Genomic DNA, 20978 nt, shown 5'->3' with positions numbered 1-20978 from the left:
GCAATGGAATTCAGTTTTTAACACTGATTTTATATCCTACCACCTTGCTAAGCTATCTTATTATTTCTACTAGCGTTTCTGCAGATTAGTTAACATCATGTTTCCGGCAAATAAACACCGTTTCATTTTCAAATCTATACGCCTTTAACTTATATTTCTTGCTTCACTGCACTGGCTGGAACTTCAGTAAAATGTCAAATAGAAGTTTGGAATGGACATTCTTGTCTTGGTCCCAATCTTAAGGGGAAAGCTTTCAGTATATTAAGTATGAATTAGTTGTAAGTTTCACCAGTGTTCTTTATCAGATTTAGGGTGTTTTCCCCCCTAGGTTGGGAAATTGTTTTATCATAACTAGATGTGTTACTAGCAAATGCTTTTTCTGATTGATTGATGTGCTTGTATGTTTATTGTATTTTATTTTATTAATATGTTTACTACATTAATACGATTTCAGATGTTAAACCAACCTTGCATTCCTGGACTAAACCTCACTTAGTCACAGTTCTGTATATATGTGACTGCATTTGGTTTGCTAATATTTTGTTAATGATTTTTGCTTCTGTATTCACGAGTGATATTGGCTTATGATACTCTCTTTTTTTAATGATACTCTTTTTTGATGACATTATCTGGCTTTAGTATTATGTACTAGCCTCACAGAAATGAGTTGGGAAGTATTTCTTACTCCTCTATTTTCTGAAAGTTTGTGCATAATTGATTTGGGTTTTTTTCCCCCTTAAAATAACAGAATTCACCAATGAGGCCATTAGGGCCTAGGATTTTCTTTGTGGAGAATTTAAAATTACTAGTTCAGTGTCTTTTTTTTCTTTCTTTCTTTCTTTTCTTTTTTTTTTAAATGTTGAGCCTTCTTTTATTTATTTTTATTTTTGGCTGTGTTGGGTCTTCGTTTCTGTGCGAGGGCTTTCTCTAGTTGTGGCAAGCGGGGGCCACTCTTCATCGCGGTGCGCGGGGCTCTCACTGTCGTGGCCTCTCTTGTTGCGGAGCACAGGCTCCAGATGCGCAGGCTCAGTAGTTGTGGCTCACGGGCCTAGTTGCTCCACGGCATGTGGGATCTTCCCGGACCAGGGCTTGAACCCATGTCCCCTGCATTGGCAGGCAGACTCTCAACCATTGCGCCACCAGGGAAGCCCCCTAGTTCAGTGTCTTTACTTGTTATATGACCATCTGAATGTTCCATTTCTTCTTGAATCGGTTTTGGTAATTTGTACCAACTAAGAAGAATGGTAAATCCCTTTCTTAAATAATAAAGCATATTTCAACCTTAGAACACTTACAATTAAGTATAGAAAAGTGTAAGAGACCCAAACCCATAATGTTATATTTTTGCATTAGAAAGTCACCTGTGCATTGGTAATTTGGTATTTCATGTTCTTAAATGCCAAAGATAATGTGTTCTCCAGTGCAGGGGAGAGAAAGGTTTCAAATCTCAGAGTCTTAGAAGATCTGCCTGCTCTTACGCGTTGAGCTTGGCCTCGTTCTCTCCTGTTGGCCACCAAATGGATATAATAATGTGTCCAGGAGACTCTTAGTGAGATTTAACATAATGATCAATGACAAGTGTCCGTCAGAGTGGTGACCACATGGTCAGGACTGGCAGCAGGTGTCAAATGGGACTGTCACAGGCAAACTGGAACATAGGGTCACCCTGGCTTCAATGACAGCAAAGAAAAACCCACGGACGCCTGCTCCTGGCTTGCAGTGAAGTTCACCTTTGGTGGTTGAGTCTGGGGGGGGTGGGCAGGATGATAGTTTCCACAAAACGTGCTTCCGAACTTCTAGTAGAAGTTGCTAGCACAAGTGCAAGCAAGGAAAAGGACTGATGACAACCTCACTGCTGCTAAAGGTGGGTGCTGACCCTCTTGCTATTTCTAAATTATTACAAGGATCCCCCATCTCTGACGCCCTTCAGAGTTTGTGGTGAGATGAAGCTCCTCCACAGAGAAAATAAAGTCACCAGCAACCTTCAGAAACTGGCAGAGTAGCAATGCCTGCTCACAAGTAGCCCACCAGACACCCCCAGAGCATCCGACCTCTGGGGGGGCCTACAATGAGCCAGCCCTGCAGGCTTGATCCTGTGAAGTTATGGAAATGATATAGCACGCTCACACATCACACACACGTCACACACACACACCACACATGCATCACACTCACACATCACACACACACATCACACATGCATCACACTCACACATCACACACACACATCACACACGCACGTAACACAAACACATCACACACATCACACTCACACATCACACACACACATCACACACACACATAACCCAAACACATCACACACACACATCACACGTGCATCATACTCACACATCACACACATACATCATACACACACATAACCCAAACACATCACACTCACACATCACTCACACATCACACACACACATCACACTCACACATCACACATCACACTCACACATCACACACACACATCACACACACATAACACAAACATCACACACATCACACGTGCATCACACTCACACATCACACACACACATCACACACACACATCACACACACACATCACACACATCACACACACATCACACACACACATCACACACACACACATCACACACACACACTCACACATCACACACACACATCACACACACGCACCACACATGCACCACACTCACACATCACACACACACATCACACACACACATCACACATGCGTCATACTCACACATCACACACACACATCACACTCACACATCACACACACACATCACACAAACATCACACACATCACACACACACATAACACACACATCACACATGCATCATACGCACACATCACACACATCACACGTGCATCATACACATCACACTCACACACACATCACACACACACATCACACACACATCACACTCACACATCACACACACACATCACACACATCACACACGCATTACACACACAGACTCACACACACAATGCGAGCCCCACAGTTAGTCTGTCCCCCACTTTCTCTTCTATTCCTCACCTACCTTTGTCCCCATGTGAGGGGCACCCCTGGGAACCACATCAATGCTTCAATTCATCAAACAAGCAATTCCAAATACTGCTCTGCCCTCACTCTTGGAGGGCCTTAGACCCACCTTCGGCTCTGACCCCCGTGGTGAGTCTCACGCTGGTGGCCGTGGGCTTACCGTTGATGACGACGTGTCCTCTGGCTTTACGGTGGCGGAGCACAGACTCAGGTGCATGGAAGTTGGCAGGAACTCCTTGGGCTTCTTGCTGCTAGGATGGGGCAGGGGGAGGGAAGACGGAGGTCAGCGAGGAGGGAGCTGGCTGGGGGCAGGAGCGCATGTGGGCGGGTAAGGCTGCAAAGCCTCACACCAGCGTCAATGCTGCCGTTTCCTCCTTAGAGCAGCAGCCCTGGGAGGCCGTGGGAACGCTCGATGTAAAACAGCCTGCAGGGGCTGTGCGTGTAAAGGACCATGACTGCTTGCCGGTGGGATGCCAGGAAGGCGGACTTCGCCCCACTGAGCCCCCCGGACAGCTACACTTGCCAGTTTGTGAGCAGCAGCGGTGCAGGAGCTCTTTACTAGCGCACAGTGACGTGCTTCCAGGCCACAACATTGCCACTCTGTGGCACTTTCCCGCAGAGGCTCCAGGGAATGAATAGGGAGGCTTGTCTTTGATGCCCAGGTAGGTCAGTGTCATCACACGGACCTCCACAAACTGAGGAACATGGAAGAGGGAAGTCGGGGAGGTTTGAAGCACGAGGAGGACTCGGCCCTCCGCTACCGACTTAGAGATGGAGCGTGAGGACGGGACGGGCTCTGTCAACATTCCAGACCCACCGTCTGCAGAGGACGCTGTCCCAGGAGCCCTGGCGGCTCTGTGTGAAATGCCAAGCAGAGCCCGATGCGCCCGCAGGCGTGTGACTGCGGGAACCGAGAGTTCACGCGTCGTCTTTGCCACTAAGTCTGTGGGGATTTGCTGTGTAGCAATGGGAACTGGCACAGGCCACGCCTCTAAAATCAGACAGGAAGTGTCTGCCTGTGTGTGGTCCTGCCCCCACTTGTATGTTCATCCTAGCTGGGCAATTTCTATCGCTATAATCCATTCTATTTACTGTTCCACGGCAGGCAAACAATCCAGAAGAGAAGAAGCACTCCCAGTAAACTGGTCTGATAACTGCTACTAGAGACACGCTTTACAAAGTCCCACAGTGTTTTCCACCAAAACACGCCTGTGAGACACTTCAGTGTCTTGTGATTTAAACATATTCCCGGGTTTCTAGGACCTACTCCAGCAAACTTTCCCCCAAATTGGGCTGTGTCTACTCGTCAACTGTTAGGTTGACTCCCAGGTCACCCCAGGAACATTTCTGCAGCAAAAAAAGGTCATTGGTGTTTTATTGCCCATTGGGTCTGGAGGGCTTGTAAACTTGTATTTTGTTGTATCACACTTCTCGCACAATCAACCCTTTCAATAAAGGGATGCAGAAGTAAAGATTAGATTGAAAATAAAGAATAGTATTCCAAAAATGAGGAAGACGGTACATTCCAAAGATGGCATGATTTATATTCATAAAAATCATCATTTTTTGGGCTTCCCTGGTGGCGCAGTGGTTGAGAGTCCGCCTGCCGATGCAGGGGACACGGGTTCGTGTCCCGGTCCGGGAAGATCCCACATGCCGCGGAGCGGCTAGGCCCGTGAGCCATGGCCGCTGAGCCTGCGCGTCCGGAGCCTGTGCTCCGCAACGGGAGAGGCCACAACAGTGAGAGGCCCGCGTACCGCAAAAAAAAAAGAAAAAGAAAAAACCCATCATGTATATAATGCACTCAAAAAATATTTAAAAGGAAGAACCTAAAAGATGCTAATCAAATGCCAACAGTGGCGCTTGGCGGAGGGGGCAAGAAGGGATGTTCGTATTTACACTGGGAAGTTTTGCAGTTTCCAAATTTTCTATAATGAATATGCATTGATAAGGCAATCTGAAAAAAAACTAGGCTTTTGTCTTGTTTAGGTTTGGTTTTAGAGTTAAGCTTACCATGCTGATTCCAGTTAGGTTTCTACCATTCTTGCCAGAAAGCAATAAAAGAAAAAATATTCTTAGATTTTTTTTTAAAGAACCATAGACACTTGAAAGTGAAATTCAAAATGACTTAGATTTTCACAATACTAGTGCCAATCAGGTTTCTAATAAATTTAGAAGAAAAAAAATAGTGGGCTATTTGAAAAGGAATGTTCTTTCACACTAAATTATAATGCCCTGATTATTAAACTAAGCAAAACTCTGCAGCAATTCTCAGCTTTGGGGGAATTGACTAATGGTGCCCTTCTCCTTTTCTGAGTCTCTCTGCCAGTTGAGCTGCGGCAAGGGAGACGTGAAGCCCTCCAGGACCCCGGGGCCAGTCTTCCCTGCCAGGGACACTGGAGCTTCCCCTGCAGGTTTCCGGGAAGAAGGAGCCTACTAGGGTGTGCCCGGCACTACCAGCCCACCTCCCCACCCGCAGACTGGCTTCCTGGTTTGCTCCCCACACAGACGCTGAGCTGTGAAGGTGGGGAGGCAGCCTTTGTCCCACCCACGTAAAGTGCACACCTAACGTAACTCCAGTTCAAACTCCAGGTTTCTTGGAACTGCACAAATGATCTTCAAGTTTATATGGAAAAATAAATACAGGAAAGAATTGTCAAAATAATGAAAAACAAAAATCTTAAGAGAGGCATTCACCTACTAGATATCAAAAGGCAGCTAAATGAAGTCCTATCGTTAAAACAGCACAGTGTCCTGAGTACACTCAGCAGAGGGACAGACTGGTGTCCAGAAGCAGACAAGCCCAGAGTCTGCAGAAGCTCGGGGTATCAGGAAAACGGCCTTTCGATTTGATGAGGAAAAGTGGACCATTTCATTAATGAGGTGGCAACCAACAGCTATGCTGTAATAAAGTACCTTGCTATTTCAGTAAATACAAAAATAAATAGAAGATGGTTTCAAAACCAAGTGTAAAGAAAGCAAGTAAAAACTACGAAAATATTAGGAAAGCATATGGAGGATGTTCCTTGGGCTAAGAAAGACATTTTAAAGCAAGCCGTTAAGAGGAGAATATAGCTGCTCTAGGCAGATGACGACTTACCCCTGCGCAGGTGATCTCAGGTAGTTATCCAGCTGTTGCGGGACATAGAGGAAAGTCATAAAACGAAAGCAAGTTGTTGACACTTTCAGTCGATTTGGAGCAGTGGTACCTCAGAGTCTCCTGGGTCCTGGGAAGGGACCTCACAGGAGGGGAGGGGGGCACCCTTCCCCGCACCCTTACACATGTGTGCGCGTTTCCACTTCTCTTTGGCAAGAGACAGGGAGTGGGGTGACTGGGTCACTGAGACGTATGTATTTCACTTTTTAAGAAAATGCCAAACCTCTTCACAAAGTGCTGTAGTTTCACATCCCCACCAGCAGTGTGTGAGCCCGCCACCTACAGCCTCGCCGACACCTGCGGCTGGGCTCTCTGATTACGGCCACTCTAATGGACATGTGTGATGTCTCACTGTGGTTTTGTGTTTCCTTAACGATGAATTATGTGGACCCTCTTTTCATCTGCCACCCATAGATCCCCTTTGGTGCAGTGTGTTCAAATCTTTTGCCCATTTAAAAATCTGGGTCGATTTTCTTATAATTGAGTTTTGAAAGTTCTATACATTTTCTGGGTGCAAGTATATGATTTGCAAATAATTATTTGTGTCTGTGGCTTATATTTTCATTTTCTTAATGGTGTCCTTTGAAGAGTGAATGTTAACTTTGATGAGCAGCAGCTGCAGAAACGGGCGGCCTGAAAGGAGTCGCCTCACTTGTGGAGAGTGAGTTCGGAAATGATACAACACACACACGCACACTACATGCCAAACTCACTCACACGCACATGCAGCCCCCCACACATGCCAGCACAGAAGCGAAGGACTGTGGCTAAGTGGTCCTAGCTGCAAGGTGACCTTGGGTCTTGCCCCAGCCCTGCATGAACCTGGATGGTGAAGCAGAGAGACGTCCAGTACCTGTAAGAACCCTTTTCTTGGTGGGGTCACATCTCTTTTCACTGCCGGGGTCTTCGAGCGCTGCAGTTTGTTGTTTTGCATTATGTACTCAAATGTGCTCAATTTCTTGGCCCCTAGAAAGGAGGAAGGAGGCAAGGGGCAGAGTCACCTTCCATCAGCTGCAGAGCAGCCCGCCCTCCGTGGTCCGGGGCGTTGGGGGCTGGTTCCCAGGCCACTCCAAGCCCGGCTGGCCTTGGGCCGCGGCCAGCAGTGGCCCACCAGCCCTGTCCCGGGCAGGGGAGCCATGGCCCTGCGTCCCTCACAGGCCCGTAAAGCCAAGGTGGACGGGGTAGTGCTGAGCCCAGCTCCGTTTTAATTAAGGTGAGACACCAGCTCTCACACGTGGCGGAAGGACCCCAGGTTGTTAGAAGAAACTCTCAAACATGTTTGTCAATAGAAAAGCACTATTAACGAAAGCATGCTCTGTGCCCGCTTCACTCGTGTGCCTTCGCGGAGGGGCCAAACGTTCCCTGAAAACTAACAAACGTGAGAACAGAGGGTTGACCATCATTTCTGAAAAGTGAAAAGGGCCACCCACAGAAGCCTATTTGCCACTCGAGGAGCAGACGGAGGGCCGCCTGCCCTCACAAGGCCCCACAAGGGCCCACAAAGGCCCACAAGGCCCCACAAGGCCCCCGCAAGGGCCCACGAGGTGCCATGAGGCCCCACAAGGGCCCACTAGGGCCCACGAGGCCCCACGAGGCCCCACGAGGCCCCACAAGGGCCCACAAGGGCCCCACAAGGCCCCCGCAAGGGCCCACGAGGCCCCACGAGGCCCGCTCGGCTGCTGCCCCGCGGGGGCCCGAGGCTCAGGACGCCTTCCCCGCCCCCCTCCCTGGGGGCTCCTACGAGGGCTTTCGCTTCGTTTGCCTTATCTTTCTTGATTAACTGCACACGTTCCCTCAGAACCTGTGTCACACTTTGAGGATGTAAACTTGACCCTGTTTGTATTCTCATGAAAATATTCATTCTTCTGTGTGGGTTTGCACAAACACCACCAAATCCAGACTGTGAGATGCCCTGCATGCCTCCGGCGCCCACCCTCTTCTGACTGCACTTGGCATGAGGTGTGGTGATCGGACCACAGTGATGAAGCGGAGGAGGGGACACGGACGCAGAGCCCCACGCACCCCGCGGCCTGGGAGCTGCGGCCGGAGCCCAGCGCGCTGGGTAAGGTCCACCTGTGTCCACCGCCTTGCAGTGCCCACCCGCCGGCTCGGGCAGCCGGAGGATCCTCTTCCTCAGCACCTTCCACGGCGCTTTCTCTCCCACTTGCGGCGCCCGGCTCTTCCTTGAGCCTCCAGCCTGAGGGTTTCACTCGATCGCATGCTGAGCGCTCGCCACTGCGCTGAGCCTGGACTGAATGCTGACTCGCCACTGCGCTGAGTCTGGACTGAATGCTGACTCGCCACTGCGCTGAGTTTGACCCCGCAGAAACTGAGAGGTCGCAAGAGTGTTAAGTAGATACGTTCTAGGGTACTTTTACTGTAACTAACAATAGCTAAATCCCGACGTTTTCCTGGAAATCCATTCTTGGAGGTTCAAAGACCCTAAAATAAACCCACTCGGTCCTGAGTCCAGCATGTCTCCCCCTGTACAGGCCTCCTGTGTGTCCTCACCCTCGGTGACGGTGGCATCACTAGCCCCTGGACACTCCTGTCCTTACATGTCTAGCCGGCCACCAAGTCCTGTGGGCTTGACTTCTCCAGGCCCCTCCTCGCTCCTGCGGACTCACCGCATCCCCAACAGCTGCAGAAGCGCACAGAGCAGCGCTTGGGCGCGCTCCGCCTGGACAGACGCAGCGGCCCCCGACACGCACCCCGGCCCCGAGCCCAGGGCCCTGCGGGCCCCGCCGTGCACGCAGGAGCTGGGGGAGTCCTCTGGGGCTTGCCCCTCGCCTTCCCTTCGGGGCCGCAGAGGCTGGTGATGCTTGTGACTTCCAAACAAAGGCTTCACAGGGTGCAGGACAGGCCTCCTCCCCTCATTTTAAAGGCAGATGGAGCCTGCCCCGGGCAGCTGCCGTGTGGACACGAGAAAACCACCCGTTCTCCCTCAAGCGAGTTTGGTGAGTGGAGACCCCATCGCCGAGTTCAATGCTCTTCATTGTTAGGATTTCTGGTTTTTGCTTTTCTAAATCTCCCTGTTCTTTCCCACAGTGTCCTGTTCCTGCCTCATAGATTCTATTCCTTTCTCTCTCTGAACACCTTAACTGACCACTTTTTGAACCTCCTTTATCTTTTCCGCAGGCCTTGGAATAGGACTCAGCCCTCTGCCCCTCGTGGGGTGTTTCTTCTCTTCCTGTCCCTTGTCCTTTGTGCTCTGAGCTTGTTTCTGGCGGAGGCTGCCTGCCCGGGGACCCACGTGAACACAGGGCAGAGGCTGGCCAACACGGGGGGCACGCACTCAAGTAGAGGTGTAAAAGGAGCAGGTGACCGAGCAGCAGCAGGCTGACGAGCTCAAGCAGCAGCGTCAGCGCCCCGATGCCCAGGAAGACCGGCGTGCTCGTCCTCACGGGGAAAAGCGGAAGGAGCAGGAGCCACGTGTTCTGGTCGGAGATACCTGTGGAGAGGGGGAGAGGCACACGCGTCCAGCTCCTGCGGACAAGGTAGCACCTCTCATCAGGTGAGTACCTGGGGACAGAGCTTGGCAGTGGGGGAGGGAACACCAGCCTGAGGGAGTGACTCCCTGCCCAGGTGAGCCCCTCCCTGCCCAGGTGAGCCCCTCCCTGCCCAGGTGAGCCCCTCCCCCGCCCAGGTGAGCCCCTCCCTGCCCAGGTGAGCACCTCCCCTGCCCAGGTGAGCCCCTCCCTGGCCAGGTGAGCACCTCCCCCGCCCAGGTGAGCCCCTCCCCTGCCCAGGTGAGCCCCTCCCTGCCCAGGTGAGCCCCTCCCCTGCCCAAGTGAGCCCCTCCCTGCCCAGGTGAGCCCCTCCCTGCCCAGGTGAGCCCCTCCCCTGCCCAGGTGAGCCCCTCCCTGCCCAGGTGAGCCCCTCCCCCGCCCAGGTGAGCCCCTCCCTGCCCAGGTGAGCCTCTCCCTGCCCAGGTGAGCCCCTCCCCTGCCCAGGTGAGCCCCTCCCTGCCCAGGTGAGCCCCTCCCCCGCCCAGGTGAGCCCCTCCCTGCCCAGGTGAGCCCCTCCCTGCCCAGGTGAGCCCCTCCCTGCCCAGATGAGCCCTTCCTCCTTGCCCAGGTGTGCTCTGCCTGAGCTATGTACCCTTGCAGGCCCTCCTGACTGCGGTGGGTACCATGACCCACTTTATGGATCTGAAAGGTAAGGCTGGGAGAGGGTAACTAGGTGCCCAGGTCACAGAGCCTGACCCCAGCGTCCACTGCGCTGCCCCGCTGGGCCCTCCCCACTCTAACTAGAGCTGGAAGGTCAGAGCCACCACCTGGGGCATTTCCAGGATACAGTCCTCTGTGACCCAAGGGGACCTGACACCACAGCCATGCAGCTTCCAACAATTAAGTGAAGAAAAACAGAGAAGGGTCGTGTGCCGGCCAGTGAAGACCGAATCCCAGCTCAAGCGTCTTCACCCCACAACTCAGCCTGGACAGGTGCTCGACCCGGGCTGCCCTACGTGGCCCCCCAAAGGGAAGGTGGCGGGAGGGGAGGCCCGGCCCGGGCGCAGGGCAGCGCATACTCCTATAGTGTGGGTCGGTGCGCAGCCCGGCGGGGTTGATGAAGTACTGGGTGAAGATGTACAGCAGCGTGGCGACCATGCACAGCAGTCCGGCCGCAGCTGAGACCACGGAGGCGAAGAAGTACCTGTGGGAGGAAAGCCTGCTCGGGCGGCTGCACAGCCCGGGCCCGGGAGCCAGGCGGCACGCGTGCCGGGGCCCAGGGCAGCGTGCACGACCCGGGGTCGCCCCTGCTGAGGGTGTGCCCCGGCCACCGTCCCGCGGCCCTTCCCCCTCTGGCTCCCGGCCTCTGGGCTTCTCTCTCCTGCTCTCGGGGTGACCGCACAGACCCACGGCTCCACAACACGCACCTGAGATCTCACTCGGTCCTACAGGAGGCCTGAGGAGGGCCCTAACCCTAACGCTAGCAAGAGGGAGACGGAGGCTCAGACACAGGGTGCGACTGGTCCAAGCCGGCCCCTCCCGGGCCCCCTGGTTCAGACCCGGCTCCCTCCCAGCCACCGCCAAGGGCATGGCGGCCGGGGTACTGATGCCAGCGCCGAGGGGCGGGGCCACACTGCCTTCGAAAGGCACACCCGTCAGGGCTGCGTGCTTCGGTTTTAGACCCAAATCACTGCTGCGCTCTGCACACAAAAGACATGGAGAACGGTCTTCCCGTCAGAACAAATAAAGCCTGGGTGGCAACTCCTGGAATACGGTTCCACTAAAACGCCCTCCTTTAGTCTTTCCGCTGTTATACCTTTAACATTTTCAGTGTTAAACAGTGTCTGCAGTTCACCTGAAGTCCCCTTACGCCTGCCCTGAGGTCCTCCCCCAACGCCCCGGATAACCCCGCACAGGCCCCCCCACCCCCCGTCCTGCCGACCCTGCCCGGTGGACATGGGGAGGCGCCCGCCAGGAGAGCCCTCTCAGCCAGCTCTGCGCGCTCGGAGCCGCCGTCGGGACCTCCGGCCCCCCCTGTGCTCTGCACGGCAGGGCCACACCTCTCACCCATCCCCATGGCAGGTGGACCTTGAGGTGCTCGGCCAGTTAGGAGGCCCCTTAAGGGGGCACGTCCCGGAGGAGGGGGGAGCGCCGCCCCAGGCCCGACGTCCCGGGTGGGGAGAACCCTCACCAGTAATTCCTGCTCCCCACGCAGTTGTTAAGCCACTTGCAGTGATGGTCGAAGCCTGAGACACACTTGTTGCAGGTGCTACAATGCTTGGCTTTCACAGTCCTGGAAGGAAGGTTGGGAGGGGCAGCCTGTCAGAGCCCCTGTCTGCCTACAGGGCCAACCCCACACGGTGGGTGCCTGCCCGGCCGGGCGCAGCGGCCACAAGGCGCCAGGGCCTGAGGCCCGGAGGCTGAGTCAGATCCCTCCTGGCCGCCTACTGACACCCCTGGGGCCCTGAGCAGCCCCGGGCTGTGATCCGGTCGGGGGCAGAGGCCTGTGTGAGACCCAAGGCTACAGCGCTCCTGCCCCGGCCTGGCGGGGGCTGTGTGTCGGGGCCCCTGCTTCTCTGCAAAAGGGGCGGTGCCCGTCGGCTGCTGGGGACCAGGCGCGCCTGAGCCCAGCCCACCCCCGCGGGACAGCGCGGGGGTCCCCTCGCACGGCCGGGCACTCACACGGCGACCTCGCACAGGTAACAATACTGCCTCTGGATGACATGTGCGTGTTTGGACCGGTCGAAGGTCGGCACCGTCCGTGAGTAGTTCTTCTTGAGGCGGACGTTGGCGTCGGCCGGATCGATGGAAAGAACAATCAGGTGGACCAAGAGGTGGAAGAGGCAAATCCCGCCGGTCACCTGGGGTGAGTCAAGGGACAGCTCGGCCTGCGCGGCACGCGTGAGGGGCCTCTGCTCTGGGCGGCCAGCTGTCCAGGCCCCAGGCAGCCACGGAGCCTGTGCCTGGCCGGGAACGGGAGCGGCCCCTCTGGCACCGGCGTGCCCAGCATAACCCACCCGAGTCCTTTGTCCTTGAGGGACAGAGCAGGGCCCGCTGGAGGCCGTGGCCCCGCAACCCCAGCGGAGCTTCACTGGGACGGCGGGAGAGGCCTGTGTGCGTCCGCGGGCACCAAGCCTGGGGCCGAAGCCGGGTGGTGGAGCTCCTTGGGGCAGGGAGGCCACACTGAGCACGTGTGCCACCAGGAGAAGGAGGGAGGGCTCCAATACCCCCAGGGAGCCTTTGTGGTGAGTGGGCCGGGGCCGTCTGTCTGTCTGTCTCTGTCTCGTTCTCTCCCCCAGCCAGGAACCCCCAGGCCCACGCCCTCCAGGGCTCGCAGGGTAAAATCAGTTCCTCACATCCCACCCTCTCCACCTCCTCTTCAGGGACTGACACACTGTCCCCATGGAAACCAAACAGAGGGGAGGAAGTGTCGGCCTGGCCTCCCCATCAGCCCTGCCCTGCTTCCCAGAAAGGTTCTGAGCCGGGAGGGTTCGGGTTCACAGGTCCAGCTCCTGCGAGGGCGGCCTGGGCGTGGTGGGGAGATGCCTCTCTCCGCCCACCCACAGGGTCTCGTGGCAAGGCCACATGTGCACCGGGTCTACGGTGCCTGTACGGAGGCCCACCGGCAGTGCAGACTCTGAGCAAGGAGGCCCCTCTTCTGGGGTCCTTCCCAGGCTGCACCGCCGTCGGGGTCCACGGCCTGCTGGCCCTGCCTGTAACGCTCAGCCTCAGTGGAGCCGCCCTGGGGCTCTGCGGCGTGTGCTCACAGGCGCGCTCCTGCCTGGACCAAGCATCCCCGCTGCACGGCGAGCCTCAGTGGGGGGCTGGTCTGGCCAAAGCTGCTTGGTCTCCCTTGTCCTCCAGCCTCCAGTGCACACCCAGGGCCCTGGGTGCCAGGCGTGGGGCAACAGAGGCCCGGCCCAGCCGGGGGCGCAGAGACCACGGTGAGGGCGAGAGCGCCGAGGACCAGCCAGGCCGGGGGACCTACACAGGGAACGGGACTGACCGGATCCCTCAGTGCCACACAGGGACGCCCTTCCTGTGGCCTGGACCTCCCTGCCCCTGCCGTCCAGCAGACTGAGCCACGCTCCTGTGCAGGGTGTGGGGCAGTGGGCAGGTGGTCAGCGGCCAGCCTGCACGGTCCCGTCTGGAGATGCCAGCATGGTCCGGGCTCGCTGGTGCCCCTACGCCCGCTTCCCGAGGCCTGAGGCACAGCTGACGCAGCACTGTGTGTGTGGCTGCTGAGGCGACGGGAGCGTGTCCCCAGCGCAGGACACAGGCGGGGGCACAGCCCGGGACAGGAGATGTGGCAGGAAGTCGCACTGCGGCCCAGGTGCGGCCCTGCTCTGCGGAGCTAGAGTAGGACTGTCCCCATCAGACGCCGGGGGGCGGGGGCCAGGAGGGCAGCTGGGAGGCTGGAGCCCAGTGTGGCCCATGGGTTCTGTCCGCACGTCCACACTCGGCTCCACACGAGACCGCCGCCAGGGAGAGCGGGGGGACGGCAGCCCACGCTCAGACCCTCAGCCTCAGTGTGGAGGTGCCCGGGGGCCCAACCCAAGCCTGACAGGCAGCCCTGCGGAGCCCCTAAACCTGCAGGTGCCCGGGGGATCCCGAGACCCAGACGCGGTGGGCCAAGCTGCCACGGCCCCTCAGACGTCACGCGTCTGCCACAGGTACACGCGTGGGCCCACCTGCCCGCCCGCGTCTGGTTTGCCAGAGACGACCCGGCCATTCCCGCTGTCGTTCACACACTCAGTGGCCGTCACTGAGCCCCCAGAAGAGAAGGTGCTACAGGCGGGGTGGCGCGCCCTCAAGCTGCCAGCTTTCACTTTCGATGTAATTTTATCTCAGGAGCGTCTTAGGTTCAAGTAAATAATAAAAAGAACCCGGTCTGCCTTCTCACTTCCCCTGCAGAGCAGGGCCCCGAGCTGTTCTGAGGACGCAGCGGTCCCCTAGCAACTATCTTTGTTCAGTAAACAAACAGCACCGGGCGCCAGCCCAGGATGCCCGCCCTGTCACACGGCTGCCTCGCCGGTCCTGCAGCGGGAGGGCGGGGCCCCCGCGGAGCTGCCCCACCGCTGCCTGGGTCCCAGAGGAGCCCCACCCCGCCCAGTGCTTTCCGCACGCCGAGGGCGGCCAGGCTCCTGCGCGGTGACCCCCACGCTGCTCCTGCAGCCTTGCTGACGCTTCCCTGTCTCCACCGGGCCCACGGAATGCCACACGGCTTCCTGAAATCGCGCGGCCCTGACCCGGGACCCTGCCCTCCCTGCTCCTGGGTCCCTGCAGGCGCCGAGTGACGCTGGCGCCCCCTAGTGGCCAGAGCATGGCGCCCAAGTGCTGCTGCCGTGGCCTGAGGAACATCGCTGGGGCAGTGGCGGGTCTGGGGGGCAGGAAACTGGACCAGAAAACATGTCCTGAAGGTCGTCTGAGCTCTGAACAGACCGGGACGCCATCCTGCATCCACCGCTTGGGACAGGCAGGAGGGGGCCACACAGACTCGGTGCTGAGCCTCCCAGAGGCAAGGGGCCCGCCAGGGGGCCAGGACTCTGGGAAGAAATGGCGTCCATGTGGGACGGGGTGCACTCGACCCCGGGGCTCCTTGCTGTGCGCAAAGCAGCTAAGCGCTCACAGTGGCTACTGGACAAAGCACCCGGGGACACTCAAAAAGCCTCCAAGGGCCAAGACTCAGCTAAGTTTTGGGTCAAAAGAGAATGAAGACACAGCATCATAGCCAGCACATAAGCAAAGACCCACAGGTGAGGCTGAACTGTGTCCCCAAAACATGGTGAAGTCCTAACCCCAGGAACTGTGGCTGATTTTACTTGAAGGTGGGGTCTTTGCAGATGATCAAGTTAAGATGAGGTCCTCATGGTGGGTCCTGATCTCACAGGACTGGTGTCCTCAGAAGAGGAGAAGATCAAGCCTCAGACACGCACAGCGGGACAACCCTGTGAGGACGCGGAGGTGGCGGCATCTAAAGCCAAGGGATGCCTGAGGCCCCCAGAGCTGGGACAGGTCCTGGGAACCTCAGAGGCAGCACGGCCCTGCCCAACCAGCTTGGACCTCCGGCCTCATCTTTGTGCCTCTGTGCCTGTGTGTGGGACAGAGCGGGTGCCCATGTGTGTGGCTGGTTTGTGACTTGTGCAGTGTTTGTATATTTGTGTGTGTGTATCTGTGTGTTTGTAGGCCTGTGTGTGCTTGCACCTACGGGGAAACTTACAGCTTCAGATACGACGAAAAGAAAAAAGGTCTAAAATCAATGGCCTAAGTTTCCACCTCAAGAAGGTAGAAAAAACAGAACTTCCCTGGTGGTCCAGCGGGTAAGACTCTGCGTTTGATCGCTGGTCGGAGAGCTAGATCCCGCATGCCGCAACTAAGAGTTCACTTGTTGCAACTGAAAGATCCCACGTGCCACAATGAAGATCCCACGTGCCACAGCAAAGACCTGGCACAGCCAAAATAAATAAATAAATAGATAAAAATCAATCTTAAAAGAAAAAAAGAAGGTAGAAAAAGAGGAAATTAAAGCCACAATACATTGAAAATAAATAGTAAAAATAAAAGTCCAAAAGCTGACTCTTTGAATAATCGATAAAAGCGATAAACCCTAGGAAGACTGATGCCACTGCTGAGCGGCATCACGACAGATCCTATAGATAACAGGAAATAGTGCGAATAATTTTATTCCAAGAAATTTGACGAGTTAGACAAAATACTAAAATTTCTTGAAAAACATGACTTGCCAAAACAGACAGAAGATGAAACAGAAAAGCTGAAGAGCTCTTTTCCTCTTAAGGAAATTGATCATTGCAAACATTATCACAAAGAAATCTACCTCTATGACCTCGAGGGGCAAAAAACGGGCCTCATCTGAGTGAGAGGCACTCCAGGCAGATGCCCTGGTTTTTCTGACTGACTGAGGCTCACGGGGGCCTTTGGGGCTCAGGGGGGGCCCCACCTCTGCAAAATGACAAGTGTCAATCTTGGTAACTTCCCATGGGATTTTTTAGGTGAGATAAGAAGAATGGTGGTGTGGAGACAAAAGTCTTCGTCAGATGCAAAGTGGGGCATTCCAGTGAAATTTCATGACGTCTGGGATTTTTAAAGATACTCAGTGTATGTGTGTGAGATATGAAACAACACTGGCAAAATCTTAACAGTTGAAGCTGAGTACCTGGTAGTTGGGGTCCATCACACTGTTCTCTCCACTTCTTCAAAACTGAAAGATGCCATGATAAGGGGTTGGGAGGCCCCGGGAGACAGAGCGCCCACTCTTAGAAGCTGGTTCCAACACCCACTTGGCAGCAGCCCAGCCTGTCCACTGGCTGTAACGTGTGGCGACCCTCAGTGTGAGGGCCGGGGCTCCTGGCAGAGTCCCGCGCCACCCTGACGCACACCCTGACGCACACCCTGACGCACACCCTGACGCACACCCCAGTACTCAGAGCAGACGCCTCTCGCCCAGAACATGGCCACCCCAGGTTATCACAGACGTCAGCGCCTCGGCTCCACATACCTGACACTCGCGGGGGCACGCGAGCTCAAGTCCTTATTAAAACCCATCATTCCTCTTGGACAACACAGACTGACCGCTTAGCCATGGCTGGGAAAGTGCGTGGCCCGTCTGCGGCTCCCCCACTCCTGGGGTCTCTGTCCACCCGGGACCCTCCCACCCCTGCTGCCGGCTGGGCACCCTCTCCCTGCCCCAGCACTGGTGGGCACTTGTAGCCCAGACCCCAAGCCAGCGGCTGCCTGGAGGACAGCTGTGGGGTTTCCAGCACTGTGACAGTGGGAGCCGGGGCAGAGGAGAGGGCGGCCCGGAGCCAGGCCTGCTGGAGGCCCCTCTGGGAGCCCCGCCCCCCCTTAGACGACAGCAATGCCCCCAATCAAAGGATACACTGTAGGCAATGTATCTCCACTCGTGTGGCAGGAGGGGAATGAAGATGCCAAAGGTGGTGAAGACCAGAATGAGGAACACGATCCAGGCCACGATCTGCAAGCAGTGGACAGGCTGCGACCAGCCGCTCACCCTGGACCGCCGGGGGGGCACAGTCTTTGTGCTCCTCCTGGACGCGGTTCCTGGCAGGAGGAGCCTCGAGATCCTGGCCCAGAACGCCATCTGCAAGACAGGACGGGGCATGGCAGGCCATGGGCTCCTGCCCTCGTGGCCCGGGGACTCTGGGGGCGGGACCCACGGCCCAGCATCGCCCAGGGCCCCGGTGACATCACAGCTGCGGAAAACAGCTCTTGGGGGTGTGTGGCCCCCTGGATGAGGAACGAAGGGCACCCCCCTGCCCCCCACCATGACCGCAGGGCCGGCAGCTACCAGCCCCTCATGGCCTGGGGGCCACTTGCAGCAATGAGTCCGGGGGCCGGTTTACAGATGCACACGTCTCATCAGAAGACTCATGGGATATGGGGGACCCAGTGAGGAAAAGGTCCTCATCCCCGGGGAAACCGAGAGGGGAGCAGGAAAAGCCAGCTTTAGCTGGTGTGATCATGTGACACTTTCATCCACCAGAAATCCTGCAGGTTTCCCCTGTGGCAGGAGAGGCCACATTTCCAGAGTCCTGTGTTTTTCCTTCCACAGGGACAGGCCCTCCGGCCCTCCGGGGGTGGGAGGGAACCGTGGCCCTTCCGGCCAGTCAGGTGGGCAGGGCCACCGGGAAAGGGAGGGACGTGGCCAGGGTGGCTGTCGGGTGTTTGGGGGTGTTGGAGGGGGGAAGGATGTTAACAGCTGTTACAGGTGGAACTTTGAAGTCAGAAGGCCCTGTGCACAGCCTTCACTGTCTTCAGAAAGCAGCACACAGAATATATAGCTGATATTAATGTGTTACTGTGGGAAGAGACAGAAATGTTGAAAAATATTCTGAGACTGTTTTTTTCTGTGAGCTGTGACTTCCCCTTGGGGACTGTCCTAAGAGCAGGTTTCAGCTGCTGGCCGCAGCTTTTGGTCATCTGCTCTGGCCCTCTGGATGTGATGCCACGTGGACATCGGGACGCAGCAGCCCTGAGTTTGCGTGGGTTTCACGAGCATCTAATAGCACATTTGTACAACACGACCAAGGCACCAGGGGTTCAGAACCCAGAAAGGCAGGCTTGGTATTGAAACATGATTCCCAGATGAAAGCATTCAGATGGAAGGGCCGACTAACAGAAAAGATGTTGCCAAAAATCAAACTCCAGTCACGTGGAAGGTCACATCAAGGGATTACTGCAGATCTTGAAACAGAGACGTAGAGACGTGTGGAAGGGATAATTGTGAGAGCAAATTTAAGTGACACAGACACAATGTCTGTCTGTCAGGGTTTCCAGAAGAGGAAAAGGAAGAGGGCGTAAGAGAAGAAACAAAGAAAAAAAGTGAAGCAATGTCCGTACTGCAAGGAGATTTAAGACTTTGGCCCTAAATTATACTCCAAGAACCAGACAGTGGAAAAAAGAATACATCTACAGTGGTGAAAGTGAGAACTTTGAGGACACAGAGTCCTACAGGTGTCCCGGAAGAAGAAACAATGAGATTATCTATGACACGATGTGACTGGCATTTATAAAGTTCAAGTGCTGAGTCTTCTGTCCTGAGGTGGACCAGCCAGCCTGTCACTGAAGGTGACACAGGGCAGGCCCCCGGGAGGCGTCGAGACTCGAGCGCACCCACTCACCTTCTCCCAGAGATCTTCTGAAAAGATTTACTCCATCAGATCTGAGAGTCACCCTGACACCCCGGGCACCTCAAGTTCAGAATGCAGGGCCGAGCGGGTGGGTCTTCAGTGAAAGCCGGGGCCCACGGCGCTGGCCGCGCGGACACCCGCCAGCCCGTCAGCAGGCCCGCCATGTGGTGGTGCGAGGTGACACCCGGGACCCCCGACCCTGACCCAGGGCCTCCTGCACGCAGACCTGGCAACCGTGGCCGAAGTCCTTCCTCGCCAGGCCCCGCGCTGGGACGTCGGGATCAGCTGGGTTGTTCCGACCAAGAGGACCTGGGGGAGGAGAGAGCAGACGGGGTGGAGGGGCCGCGCCCACGCTCGTCCCGCGCCTCTCCTCGTGAGCCGCACCCTGTGGCCGAGGGGACACGCGGGGTGACGAGAGCCACGCAGGGCCGCAAGCGCTCGTCTTCCGTGGAACGTTCACGCGGGGCCGAGCCCTCTGCCCCGAGACGGGACTGTCCCCGCCTTCCTGTCCGGCTCCACCTCCCACCGCGGCCGTGGCTCGTCCTGCCGGCTCCTCTCCACTCAGCACCCCGCCAGGCGCCAGGTCCCCCGCCGCCATGGCCACCGCTGCACGGCGGAACTGGAACCCCTCAGGCCCAGCGACCGGCGCGGCCACAGGCTCTCCTGCCCCGCCCGTCCTGAGACACGGCTCCACACTGCTGCTGCAGGCGGACACACAACACACGCCACACACACATCACACACACATACACGCACGCACACCACACACACGCACACCACACACACGCACACCACACACCACACACACACACATACACGCACACCACACACACACCACCTACACACACATGCACACACACCACCTACACACACATGCACGCACGCACACACCACACATACACGCACACCACACATACACACACCACACACACACACACATGCACACGCGCACACAACACACACCACACCACATACGCCACACAGAGACATACAGACACAGCGCGTAGCACACACACACACATGCACGCACGCCACACCACACACACACCACACGCCACACAGAGACATACCAACACAGCACGTAGCACACACACCACACACACACACACACACACACATGCACGCACACCACACACACACACCACACGCCACACAGAGACATACAGACACAGCACACAGCACACACACACACCACAGCTGCACACCCTCAGGTTTCTGGACTCGCTCCTCACTGCTCGGTGTTTCCCAGGCTATTTCCTGGGCCGGGGCCCTGGGGCCATCTTCTGCCCCTGCCCACCCTGGTAACAGCCGCCTTCTCCCTCCGTGCCCTGTCCTGGCGCCACCTCCCCTGGGTCATTCTGGCTTCACTACAGGGCAGACCGCTGGTGTTGGGCTCAGGAAATTAGCCCTGTTTGGGGCATGATGGTGCCTGGGTCCACTTTTTGCCCCATGTTGGTTCCTGCATCTTGTTTTCCATCTTCCCTGGGGCTCCAGTCTGTGTTTGGTGCTGGGATGACCCGTAAGGTCATTGTCACCTCCAGGCCCCCGACACGACCATGGCCAAGATTCACAGGCCGTGGTCGCCATGGAAGCAGGGGGGTCCCAGGTCTCCTGACTCACCTGCCCGCAGTGCAGAGCCCCTCCCACCCCGTCTCCAGTCTGT

The 20978-nt window shown here is 56.4% G+C and overlaps 1 protein-coding gene across 2 annotated transcripts in view; it reads right to left on the bottom strand.

Moving 5' to 3' along the window:
• Positions 1-19674, bottom strand: part of LOC101277516 (probable palmitoyltransferase ZDHHC11B) — a 35759-nt gene extending 16085 nt beyond the window's left edge. Inside the window, exons 1-8 of one of the 2 annotated variants that reach the window (XM_033436652.2) lie at positions 17545-19674; positions 12330-12508; positions 11839-11940; positions 10727-10851; positions 9494-9649; positions 7052-7164; positions 6142-6173; positions 3202-3292 (exon numbers count right to left, since the gene is read on the bottom strand). In XM_033436652.2, coding sequence (XP_033292543.2) covers positions 3202-3292; positions 6142-6173; positions 7052-7164; positions 9494-9649; positions 10727-10851; positions 11839-11940; positions 12330-12508; positions 17545-17952 — 1206 coding nt within the window. In that variant the 5' untranslated portion in view covers positions 17953-19674. Of the gene's footprint in view, positions 1-3201; positions 3293-6141; positions 6174-7051; positions 7165-9493; positions 9650-10726; positions 11470-11838; positions 11941-12329; positions 12509-17544 lie in introns of those variants that run through there. The other variant, XM_049708251.1, reaches the window with a different exon arrangement.
• Positions 19675-20978: the final 1304 nt, after the last annotated feature.

Source organism: Orcinus orca, chromosome 3 (genome assembly GCF_937001465.1).
Source record: "Orcinus orca chromosome 3, mOrcOrc1.1, whole genome shotgun sequence".
Taxonomy (NCBI): Eukaryota; Metazoa; Chordata; class Mammalia; order Artiodactyla; family Delphinidae; genus Orcinus; species Orcinus orca.
Note: the sequence above shows the minus strand (reverse complement) of the source record. Positions and strands in the feature narration are given on the sequence as shown.